This window comes from Pleurodeles waltl, chromosome 4_2, assembly GCF_031143425.1.
Source record: "Pleurodeles waltl isolate 20211129_DDA chromosome 4_2, aPleWal1.hap1.20221129, whole genome shotgun sequence".
Classification (NCBI taxonomy): domain Eukaryota; kingdom Metazoa; phylum Chordata; class Amphibia; order Caudata; family Salamandridae; genus Pleurodeles; species Pleurodeles waltl.
Window position 1 is genome coordinate 732,933,408 of NC_090443.1, and position 12,607 is coordinate 732,946,014.

The 12,607-nt window shown below is 49.7% G+C and overlaps 1 protein-coding gene across 1 annotated transcript in view; it reads left to right on the top strand.

Annotated features, from left to right (window-relative positions):
• Nucleotides 1-4,573: 4,573 nt before the first annotated feature.
• The window catches only part of LOC138293938 (t-SNARE domain-containing protein 1-like), a 41,654-nt gene continuing 33,620 nt past the window's right edge, over nucleotides 4,574-12,607 (top strand). Inside the window, exons 1-2 of the mRNA XM_069233213.1 lie at nucleotides 4,574-4,991; nucleotides 5,214-5,470. Of these exons, the coding sequence (XP_069089314.1) occupies nucleotides 4,574-4,991; nucleotides 5,214-5,470 (675 nt within the window). The remainder of the gene's footprint in view (nucleotides 4,992-5,213; nucleotides 5,471-12,607) is intronic.

Sequence of the window (12,607 nt, forward strand, 5' to 3'; positions counted from 1 at the left end):
CGAGCAACTCTCAGAGGTGAACTAATGCACCGAGGCAGAGTCAGGAGTGGCAGCTACTAAGGATATCCCGACCTGGGCCTTGGGGTACTAGCAGGGTACTGAGCAGCCTAATAGTGTGAAAGATGGTCAGCAGGTCACAGGGGATCATCCCCCAAGGGAACTGCCCCCATAAAGGCATGGCTATAGGCAGCGAGCCAGGGGCTAAGCACAGGGAAACCAGCAATAGAGTACATTCGGCCATCCTCAGGAAACCCACCTATAATGGCAAGGGAAACGGGCCTTGCTAGCCTGATCTCGATAGCAGTAAAAGAAAGGATTTGTAGGAGAGAATTTATTGATATTTTACCCCTCCTTCAGGTGTGGCAGGTGTGTTTGCACCTGACCACCCACAACAGAAAAGACGAGGAGACAAAAGAAGGGCATCAACTGAGGGTAGAGAGGTCTATTGAAAATTGTCTCGAGACCACTGTGGGGCTCTTCCTTCATGAACAAAAGGTGCATGCGGCTCAGTTAAAATACCAGGGTGGGGAAAGGCTGAGATACGACAAGGGGTTTTGGGAAAAGGTGCAAACCTGGCACAGCATTGTGTGGGATCAGCAGGATGCAGAAGGTTTCACTAATCACATGGTGGCAACCAGAGAAGGCATAGGCATAAGGGAGCATACTTTTCGCCCCTCCTTTGGGGGAAAGGGCAAGCATAATGGGTACACCTAGGGCTGCAGGACAAGACACCAGTCAGGGGTGGGGGGTAAACCAGGCAAGCCCTGCTCTACAACCTGCTGGAAATACGAGAAAAAGTAATGTAAATGGGGACAAGCCTGCAAGTTTACGCATAACTGAAGAATTTGCGGAGGGTTCCAACCAGTGGCCGAATATAGGAAAGGTAGAGAACCTGGAGTGGACCTGGAGAGCAGCAGCCGGTAGTAGGTCATGTGGAGGTGGGGTGGGAATGGCCCAAGAGGCCACTGAACCTCTTCCCACTCCCATACAGATATCTGGTTGCTGCACCTACTCAGTGACTACCCAGGAAGGAAAAAAATAGCAGCTGCTGGTGGAAGGGTTCACTTCTGGTTTTCCCATCCCTTACAAGGGCCCTCAGTGCCACTACATGTCCATAAACCTGAAATCAGTTGAGGAAAACCTGGAGGTAGCAAGGCAGAAGGTACCAAAGGAAGTATCCCTGGGAAGAATAGCAAGCCTGTTTACAGCTTTACAGCTTCACTTCACATTGAGTAAGAGGGCATAGTATGTGAAGCATACGTTGGGAGATCTTTATAGATTAGGAAGGAGTTGACAGATATGCCTGAGAAGACATGCCACAGGGTATTATCAAACCAAATGATTTATTGCTTTAGTTGTCTCTGATTGTTGAGGCGTGCAAAACAAAACAAGAATTGCATTTATACACTGATCTTTGCCTCCTCTGTAATGCAGTTTAGATAGATGGTCACTCCCTGCCAGAGACAGATGAACTGTCACAGTTAACTGGCATAATTAGATGTCTAAACTTGAAGTAGTGTTAGGATAACAGTAGAGACATCTTGCAGGGTTTGTCACCCCGTGTGGCATTTTTTAATTCAAAGGGATGCCATTCAGGGTCAACATCCACTTCTTCTCAGCATTTAATGCACTCCATGCTTAGAGGTTGTGGGCTAATTAGCCTTCCAAGGATGTGTTAGTCTTTCAGAGGGATTGGAAAGAGCATCATAAATCGAATGGGAAAGTGCTTGATATTCTGAAAGAAGGGTTGTCACTGCCAGTGGTATCAATCCAAGTCAAAGGTTGCTGCATAGGATTGAACAGGCACCCATGCCTGGTAAAAAGGAACAGCCTCTTTCTTTTCTCAGTTTGTTCATGTTTTACATAAAACTTGTTCCAAGGCTTTCAACTATAGCTGAACTACTGACACACCAATTAAAAACAAGGTAATTGAGTGGGGAGAGGATCAGAGTTAATCTGCTGAAAAAATGAAGTTAATGTTGAATGAGATGTTGCTACAACCATCAGACCCATAATCGGCCCGTCAGTATATTGATGAATGTCAGTTGATATGGGATAGTGACTGTTCTTGTACTTAAGAACAAACAAGAAGAAAGGGATGTTGCTTTGCCATTTTGCATCATCGGGCAAGCAGAAAAGTCTTACTCAGCTAATAAGGAAATGTTTAAATGTACAAGTGGGCTGTGCAAAAGATTAAGATTTACAATCATGTTAATATATATTCACTTTGATGTTAGATAATAAACCATTATTTTACATCTTTAGTGGATAATATGTATACCAGTGAGGTCTTCAATAAGTTTAGCTCGATGGGAGAACACTGATAGAATATGATTTTCTTTATTTAAGTTTTAAAAGCTTTATTGAGGCCTATAATAAGTATAAGATAGTAATTTAAATAAACAATTGGAACCATCAACAATTGTAGAAATAAGTATGGACTATGCAGTTATCCACACAAGGTTATAAATGCATGGATTCATAAGAAAAAGATGCAAACAATGTGGAATAGAAGATAGAGGAAAATCTAATTTTGATTATCTTTTCTTTTGGGGTAGGGTGGGGGGATAATTATGAATAGGTGATAGAAAATGTGATATATCTGGTCAGCCAAAATTACACTAAAAGGAGAATGCAAAAAGGAGTACAAACAATAAAGTATGAATAAGTCAAGGAAAGAAAAAATAATGTAGTGATGGGTGCTAGGTAGGATATGTGGAAATTTAAGTAGGTTTAAAAGTAGCAGGATTGGAAGTAGGATTGATAGCAGACAAGGCGCTAACTGTGTTTAAATATGTAGTGAGAGAGTGCCAAACAAGGTCTCTATTGTGAGTACCGAGGGTGGACATTTTGTATGCTTTATCTAGCCAATAGTGGTAGCAAACATTGTATCACCATGCTTTAGTAGCAATTTCAGATGTCTTTATTTGGAGGTAATTTGTTGTTATACGATAACAAGCAAAAGATCGAGCAATTTTTTTCCATACTGAGAAAGATGACAGGAATCATCTAAGAAACCTAGAAAAACTGATATGATGTTAAATGGGATTGAGGTATGGAAAATACAGTTGATTCATCTCCAACAATGAAGGGTGATAGGGCAGAAGAACAACATTTGTTTAATATCACTATGTAAGATGTAACATGACCAAAATGGGCATTGGGTTGGAAAAGAATCTGGAGTCAGAAAGTGGGGTGAAGTGAAGTCTATTATTAATTAAATATGTAATTTGAGTAAGAGTAGCAGTTCTAAATGTTTGCTGGAGCTTAAGCCATAATTTTTTCCAGATGGAGAGGGGCCATGAGTATCATAAATCAGCTTCCCATAGAAGTTCTCTACAGGATTTGGTTTGAGAGGTAGATAAAGCCATCAAGCTTTTATGAATAAGTAATAGTTTTGGTAAAGTAGAAACAAATCTTGAGTATTGGAGGATGTGTCAAAAACAGCAGAAGTGTTTTCAGGTAAAGTGATGAAAATATCTAACGAATTATTAACGAGAAGGGAGAATTTGAGATGGAAGGAGGTGACATTTTTGTTACAATTGAGGAAAAGAAAGTGGATTATTATGTATGAATAGATCACCAACCAAAATTATGCCTTTAATCCTCCATGCTCTACGATAGGTCTATTACGAAATGTAATATTATCATAGCAAAGGTACATATGAAAACATTACTACTACGAGTAAGTATAGGTGCAGAAAGAGGAGGAGGCAGTAAATGGGATAGATGTTTGAAAACTGGAGTGGATGGACATGGAGGTGTAGAGGAATGAGAAGGATATTCTTGAAATGAGAAAGGAGAAATACAATACTTCTCTAAATTTAACCAAAGAGGTTGTGATTTTAATACCCAAAAGGCAGCTTGTCAAAGACCAACAGCTTTATGATATTGTTGAAAATAAGGAAGATTAACACTCCCTTCAGTTTTGAAGCTTCTGAGATGGGATAAGGATATATAGGGTTTTGTCTTGTTCTACAAACATTTTGTTCAAAGGGCATCAATTCTCTTGAAGCAGAATTAGGGGTATACTAACAAGAATCATGGATAAAGTATAAAGAACTAAAAGAGAAATCACCTTCTTAATGGAATCTACATGACCCACCAAGAAAGAGAAAGAGGTGAACAACAAGTGAGTAATTATTCAATTTTGAGAAGATCTTTAAAATTGAGGGGAGCTGAGGTAGTAATAGAATTAGAGAACTATGGGCCACATGTACGAAGCTAAAAAATTGCGAGTCAGAAATAGCGACTCAAGGCGAATCGCTATTTCCGACTCGCAAAACGGGATGTAATAAAAAAATCGCACTACCATTTTGCAATTCGGTGCCGAGTGGCATTGCAATTTGCAAAATTGCAAATTGCGATTTCCTAAATTGCACATGGGTGTGTCACAGAATCGCAAATTGCGAATGTGTCGCAATTAGCGAATGGGTGCAAAAGAAAAGAGAAAACACACTTCCTGGTGCTGGATGATGACCTCAGAACCAGGAAGTACCCCCCATGGGAGTGAGAGGAGTCTAGCCAGCACATATAGCAGAGGCACACCCAGCTGAAAGGAGCAACTGCAGCCATGGCAAGTCGAACTAAGGAGGCAACCACTGCAGCGAAGAAGAGAAAGCTGAAATTCTCCGACAAAGAGTTAGAGGTCCTAACTGAGAAGTACTGCCTACACCATGAGGTCCTGTTTGGCAAGGCAGCAATGAGTGTCCCTGACACACACAAAAATAAGTTTTGGCTGGACATACAGACTAATGCCATAGGAGTCAGCCATCGCACCATTGAGGAGGTGCGCAAACAATGGTATGACCTCAGGTCCAGAACCAAGGAAAGGGTGGCAGAGCAGTTGAAGGAGGCACATGGAACAGGTGGAGGACCATCCACAGTACCACCACCCACTGCTATAGAGAGCATGGTGGAGACCACTCTGGAGCCAGAGGCTGTCGTAGGAATTGGGGGCCTGAGCAGTTCAGCACTACGAACCTCCAAAAGTAAGTAGCAAATCTCACTTATTTACACTATTCAAGGCACCATGCACACAACCACAGTCCACAAAAGCATGCATCATCCAAATTTGTCCCATGCCTATATGCCAACCTCAAGGACAGTGCATTATGGGTAATGTGGTACAGTAGTCCAACTGTTTAGGAATATTTATTTTGATATGCCACCCATCTGAGAGGCACTGACAGTGTATCTCCTGTCTTCCACAGGTCTCCCTCCAGTATTTACCGATTACCCTAGTGTGGAGAGAGACGACAATGCCACCATGACAGCAGACGAGGCAGTCAGCATTTCTGCAGGGGAGTGCAGTACCACACCGATTGTACACCATGCACGTGAGACCACAGAAGAGACAGATGTGGACAATGAGGCAGGAAACCTGACACCAGGGCCACAGATGGGTGGGAGTCAGCCTTGCGAACAGCTGGGTCTTGGCGCGGAAGGCATCGTCGAACACATGATGCAGGTGAGGAGGATGTCACAACAGAACAATTCCTTGGACTGGAGGCATCCCTAATGAGCAGTCACTGCCTGCAAAACAAACAAATGCGGATGATGAACCAGAACCTTCACAGAATGCAACAGACCCTCACACAGGGATTTGGAAATGTTGAGAACCAATTATCCACCGTGAACACCAACATGGTAAACCTCACCACTGCCATCAATGGCCTGTGTAGGGAAATGGTTGTGGATCGGGCCCATGCAAGACGCTGAGAGCGAAACACAGCTGCACGTTTGGACTGGCTCAGTCTGTCTATTGGCCGTTTAGCCACCACAACTACCTGCCTGTCAAGGCGCACTGTCACACTCCAGGTGGTACTAGGCCATTTTGCCGGAGATGTGGCAAGGGGACTAGGGCACATTACTGCTGCAGTTGACCTCATACATACCTCCCAGGCAGCAAGAGCTATTGGTGACACCCCTCAGGACAGTGAGGACATTTCAAGCGTGAGCAGCGTTTCTGCCTCAGATGCCCGCATCCTGCGTAGTAGCAGTGCCCACCAGACATCAGGGGACCAACCAGGCACAGGCCATGGTAGATGTAGCCGTAGGAAGGTGTGATGTTCTCTCCCTGGGTTTAGCCAGGGACTCATGATATTAATGTGTCAGACTTTGCAACATTTTACTTCTTTATTGCTAGGTAAATGCCAACATTTCCATTATACACTCCTGACATTAAAGGAAAGTTTTGTTTTGCACAACCTGGCTATGTGTGTCTTACATTTGTGAGTGCTGTAACGGTTGCCACATACCTGCCAAAGTAGTCAGTTGCTATGTGGTCCCGTCTCCATCTGCCCTCCATTGCGATGCTACCATCCCTAGGCAGTCATTGTGGTGGCTCCTGCTCCTCATCCTCCAAACCTGTGTCATCTAGGGTGAGACATAGCCCACGTCTGGTTGCTATGCTGTGTAGGATGGCAAATGTCACCACAATCTTGCATGCAGTCTCTGTGGCATACTGGAGTCCACCTCCACTTTTGTGCAGGCATCTAAAACGTGACTTTAACATGCCAAAGGTCCTCTCAATGACTGATGGTTCTGGTTCGCCAATGTCCAATGTTGCAGCGCCTCTCATTCTGATTGGCAGTTGTTAGTTATGGGGTGAGTATCCATTGCCTCAGAGCATATGCATAGTGACCTGAACAGAACAGCAGACATGAGCATGGCTGCACATGATTATACATTGAAATGTATTTCTGACATTGGTGTGTAGTACACAGTACCTAATAAATATCTGGCGCCCAGAGTGCTTCATCCTGTTAAGGATTGAGGTAGTGGATGCTGTTCTTCACTGGTTCTGGAGGGGGACTGGTGCCCAGAGTGCTTCATCCTGTTAAGGATTGAGGTAGTGGATGCAGTTCTCCACTGGTTCTGGAGGGGGACTGGTGCCCAGAGTGCATCACTCTCCCCGTGACGGTCCCAGTTCCGTCACTGCCCCTGCCGCACATGGGCTAGCGGTGCTTGAGTTGGCGGTGCTTGCCCTGTTCAGCGGTGCTTGCCCTGTTCAGCTTTGCTTGCCCTGGTCAGCAGTGCTTGCCATGGCAGTCTTTGCCCTGTTCAGCAGTGCTTGAGTGTGCAGTTTCTGACCTGTTCAGCAGTGCTTGGCCTGTTCAGCGGTGCTTGCCATGGCGGTCTTTGCCCTGTTCAGCGGTGCTTGAGTGTGCAGTTTCTGACCTGTTCAGCAGTGCTTGGCCTGTTCAGCGATGCTTGCCCTGTTCAGCGGTGCTTGCCATGGCGGTCTTTGCCCTGTTCAGCGGTGCTTGAGTGTGCAGTTTCTGACCTGTTCAGCAGTGCTTGGCCTGTTCAGAGGTGCTTGCCATGGCGGTCTTTGCCCTGTTCAGTGGTGCTTGCCCTGTTCAGCGGTGCTTGCCGTGGCGGTCTTTGCCCTGTTCAGCGGTGCTTGCCCTGTTCAGTGGTGCTTGCCATGGCGGTTTTTACCCTGTTTAGCGGTGCCTGCCATGTTCAGCGGTGCTTGACTTTGCTGTCTCTGACCTGTGCAGTGGTGTTTGCCATAGCGGTCCCTCATTGCCCAGCGGGGCTGTGGCTGCTGCGGCTCTCCTGGGCACTGACTCTGGCGGTGGTCTCCTGACCAGTGACGATGGGACTGCCCTCCTGGGCACTGACTCTGGCGGTGGTCTCCTGACCAGTGACGACAGGACTGCCCTCCTGGGCACTGACTCTGGCGGTGGTCTCCTGACCAGTGACGATCGGGCTGGCGGTGGCCTCCTGGGCAGCGGGGATGATGGCGGCCTTCTCCGCCATGCTGCTCTTCCCAGACTTTGGCACTTTCTTCTGCCCCTTCCCCACCTTCGGAGGAGTCACAGCTGACTCAACACTCCCCCCGGGACCCTTGTGAGCGGCTTTGCCGGCTGGAGTCTTCCCCCATCCCGTCGGGCACTGTCCAACTTCTGGTGCTTCACAGGGGGGGGACTGGCTCTGCTTTTACTCCGTATCACACTGGCTGCCCTGGTGCCCGGTGCACTCCACATACCTATAACAGGCACCACTGGTACCGGAGATTTTTTGGCTGAGGTGCTAGTACGGGACCTATGAATTGGAGGGGGGAGTGGTGGGAAAGAGGTCAACATTGCTCAGGAAAAGTTTCTGAAGAACACTGGGACGGGTAGCTGGAGGGGGTCTGGGAGTGGAGGAAGAGGAGGTGGTTGTAGGAGGTGTAACTTTTGATGATTTGGGTGCAGGTGCATGTTCTGGAGGCTGTCGTGAGGTGGATGGATGTTGGGTGTGTGTGTGCCCGCATTTGTGTACTTTGGGAGGGGGCGTCACAGACACACAGGGAGAGGACATAGGGGACGTGTAAATGGGAGTGGGGGTGGTGAGTGCAGGTGAGCGGGGTGTGCTGGTGGGTGTGCTGGTGCGGGTCCTAGTGGCTGTAGTGGAAATGCATGCAGGTGAGAGTGTAGACGACACTGGGAGGGAGGAGGGAGACGACGAGGAGGGGGACACAGTGGAGGCAGTGGATGTTGCTGTATCTGTATGTGGGTGATGCTTGTGTGAGTGCCTGTGGGATGTGTGGTGCCTATGTTTGCCTGAGCTTCCCTTGTGTGTTGAGGTGTGTGCAGGCTGGTCTGATGGTGTGCTTGGGATAGGCTAGGGTACATGGGATTGGGTCTGGGTGGAGGAAGTTGGAGGGGGGAGGCTAGACACAGGGACAATGGCTGCCATCAGTGCTGAGGCCAGAGATTGCAGAGTTCGATGATGGGCAGCCTGACCAGAATGAATGCCCTCCAGGAATGCATTAGTGTGTTGCAACTCCCTTTCTACACCCTGGATGGCATTCACAATGGTAGACTGCCCAACAGTGAGTGACCTGAGGAGGTCAATGGCCTCCTCACTGAGGGCAGCAGAGGTGACAGGGGCAGGGGCTGAGGTGCTTGGGGCGAAGGTGATGCCCACCCTCCTGGGTGAGCGGGCACGGGGCGAAGGCTGAGGGGCTGCTGGGAGGGTGTGCTGGTAGGGGGGGTGGCGGCTGTACCTGTAGAAGTGGGGGGCCAGATTTTGCCGCCACCACAAGGGAGCTCCCATCGGAGGACGAGTCCGTGTCGCTGTTTGCTGATCCGGTGACCGCCGTGAAGCTCCCCTCGCCCTCCGTCCCACTGGTGTATTCAGAGTCCGTGGTGTGGCCCTCCATGGCCATGTGAGATGCAGCTCCCTCGTGCTCCGGTGCCACTGTACCTCCGCCTGATGATGCTGATGCACAAAAGAACAGGGAGAGCAAAAAAAGGGGGGGAACGACAGAAGAAAGACAGGTTGAGTGCATGGCTTACCGCTACCGTTGGCGGACAATACAGACACAGCAGCCCCCTGCACTACGCCGCGCTGTTGGGCTCTACTGATGCAGTTCCTGGGATATGGCCTACATGGCTATGGTGGACATCAGCACACATAGATGACACAGGGGCATGTATACCTGTACTTGCCACTCTACAGAGGTGGGGTGGAGTGCTACATGGCCTGCATTACGGAGGGGCCTAGCCTACAGAGCTCGCCTTGGCCTAGGGAAACCCACAGCCCTCCTCCCCCACCCAGACACCTTCACTGCACGCAAAGTCCGCAGAATGATGTTGTACACACCCCTTGTGTCTGATGTGATGCCCTCAAGCGCCCATCCAACTCAGGGTAGGCCACCGCCAGGATCCGGAACATCAGGGGGGTCATGGTGCGACGGGCACCCCTCCCACGTTGGGAGGCCATCTCCAGCTGAGCCTCCGCCGTCTTCTTGCTCCAGCGGCGAATGTCCTCCCATCTTTTACGGCAGTGGGTGCTCCGTCTCTGGTGGACCCCCAGAGTCCGGACGTCCTTGGCGATGGCACGCCAAATAGCCTTCTTCTGGTGGGCGCTGACCTACATGACATGTACAGGGGAAGAATAGAAGTCATTACCAACTGCACCGTCGAAGTGAGTGGCCCACATCCCTGCCCTTGCCATGTGGCACATGCATTCACAGTCCTTCATGCTCGCAGAACTCTGCCCCCTTCCTTCTTACAACCAGCCCTCTCCACCCAGGCATAGCCCATACAACTTGCACCCTATGTACTCACCAGTTGGTCTGGAGGACCGTAGAGTAGCGTGTACTGGGGGACCCCGTCCACGAGCTTCTCCAACTCCTGTGCAGTGAAGGCAGGGGCCCTTTCCCCAGACGCACGAGCCATTGTCTCTTCCAGACCGAGGTCACAGCAGCACTTGCAGTATAGGTCCTCTCCTGTCGAAGATCAGGTATCGAGTGATTGAACAGAAAATGGCGGTGACGTCCGCGGCGGTGCGTATCATCACCGCCGGCGCACTTCGTCATTGGCTCCTGGGACCCATAGGGTCCAATGTTAACCAATGCAGCATCGCGCAGCGGTCTTCGACCGCCTACCGCGACGGTATACAACGCCAGCGCAGTTACCTCACATCCCATTGTCCCAGTTTAGAGGTCAGGGAGCCGCCATTCCAGGGGCCCACATGGCTTCATTTTCAACTGCGTCACACATACCTAGGCCTGGACTCAACACACATACAGACAACTTTTTGGATTATGTTTCGTGTTCTGTGTAGCTGTGGGTACATACCTCTGAGTAGCTTGACTCTGTGGTCGCTGTTGTCATTCCTAGGCACCGTCAGCTGGGACATGTGAGGAGATGGCAGAACCCTCCGGTGTACCGACCGCTGGTGGACCTGTTGACAATGGAGGAGCAACATTTAATCATCACCTACAGGTTTGACCCTGCCACAATCCAGGAACTGTGTACCCAGTTGGAGCCTGACCTGATGTCAGCAATCCGCCATCCCACAGTAATCCCCCCTCAAGTGCAGGTGCTGTCAGTGCTCCATTTCCTTGCAAGTGGGTCTTTTCAAACAACAGTGGCCATGGCATCAGGGATGTCCCAGCCTATGTTTTCCAACGTGTTGTCTGCCCTGCTGAAACACATGAGGAGCTACATTGTTTTCCCTCAGGTGGAGGATTTGGCTACTGTTAAAGGTGACTTCTATGCCCTTGGACATATCCCCAACATCATAGGTGCCATTGATGGGACCCATGTAGCTCTGGTCCCCCCCCCACAGAAGTAAACAGGTGTACAGGAACCAGAAGAGTTATCATTCTATGAATGTACAGATGGTATGTTTGGCAGACCATTACATCTCCCAGGTAAATGCTATGTTTCCTGGCTCAGTGCATGACGCCTACATCCTGTGGAATAGCAGCATCCCTTATGTGATGGGTCAACTCCAGAGGCACCGGGTGTGGCTATTAGGGGACCCTTGACCCAAGGGTAGGTCGCTCCCCCTGCCGCTGCAGCTCCTCCAAGTTCCCGAGTTCCTGTGTTCCTGAGACCCACCTAACTGTAAGTACCCCCCTCCTCCCAGCCCCTCGCCCTGCCCCGCGCCACTCACCTTCTCTCCTGCTCCTGCTTCTTTTCCTCCTCTCTGTCTCTTCCTCCTCGCTCCCCCTCTGCAATCTTCTTCTGTGTTCTTCTGTTCTTCTCTTCTGTTCTTCTGTTCTTCCCTTCTGTTCTTCTGTGTTCTTCCGGTCTTCTGTGTTCTTCTTCTCGGTGCTTCTGTGTTCTTCTTCTCGGTTCTTCTGTGTTCCTCTGTGTTCTTCTCTGTTCTTCTCTGTTCTTCTCTGTTCTTCTGCTCTTCCGATCTTCTGTGCTTCTGTCTTCTGTTCTTCTGTCTTCTGTTCTTCTGTTCTTCTGTCTTCTGTTCTTCTGTCTTCTGTTCTTCTGTCTTCTGTTCTCCTGTCTTCGGCTCTTCTACCTCCTCCGTCTTCTTCCCCCGAGCCTGCCCTCCTGCTCCTTCCTCATCCCCCTCCCTCACTCGCCTCCCCCTCTCTCACCCCTAGCTAACCCGTTCGCTATCTACCTCCCTCACTCCTCCTATCTTCCTATCTCTCTAGCTCCCTATCTCACTATCTAACTCCCCCACTCTCCACCTCCTCCTACCTACCTATCTGTCTATCTATCTATTTCCCTATCTATCGACTTCTCTATCTATTTTCTCTATCTATTTCTCTATCTCTCCCCCCCTCCCGCCACCCCCTCTACTACCTATCTCCCTATCCTCTCACTCTACCTCTCTCCCTCACCCACCTCTACAACCCCCCCTCCCCTATCTTCACAACCCTACTCCTATCTCTCTCCCTAATCTCCAAACCTCCTAACACTCACCCTCCTCCACCCTAAACCCCCTCCCCCAGCTCCTCTCACTCTACCTGTCCCCCCCCCTCCCTCGCGCTTTCCCGCCGCGACCTCCTGCACGCCCCCGCCCCCCAGCTCCCATTCGCCCCCAGCTGACCCCTCCCCCCCCTCCTACCTCTTATGGCGGCCGCTGCGCGACAGTGGTAGCGACCCTTGACCCAAGGGTAGGTCGCTCCCCCTGCCGCTGCAGCTCCTCCAAGTTCCCGAGTTCCTGTGTTCCTGAGACCCACCTAACTGTAAGTACCCCCCTCCTCCCAGCCCCTCGCCCTGCCCCGCGCCACTCACCTTCTCTCCTGCTCCTGCTTCTTTTCCTCCTCTCTGTCTCTTCCTCCTCGCTCCCCCTCTGCAATCTTCTTCTGTGTTCTTCTGTTCTTCTCTTCTGTTCTTCTGTTCTTCCCTTC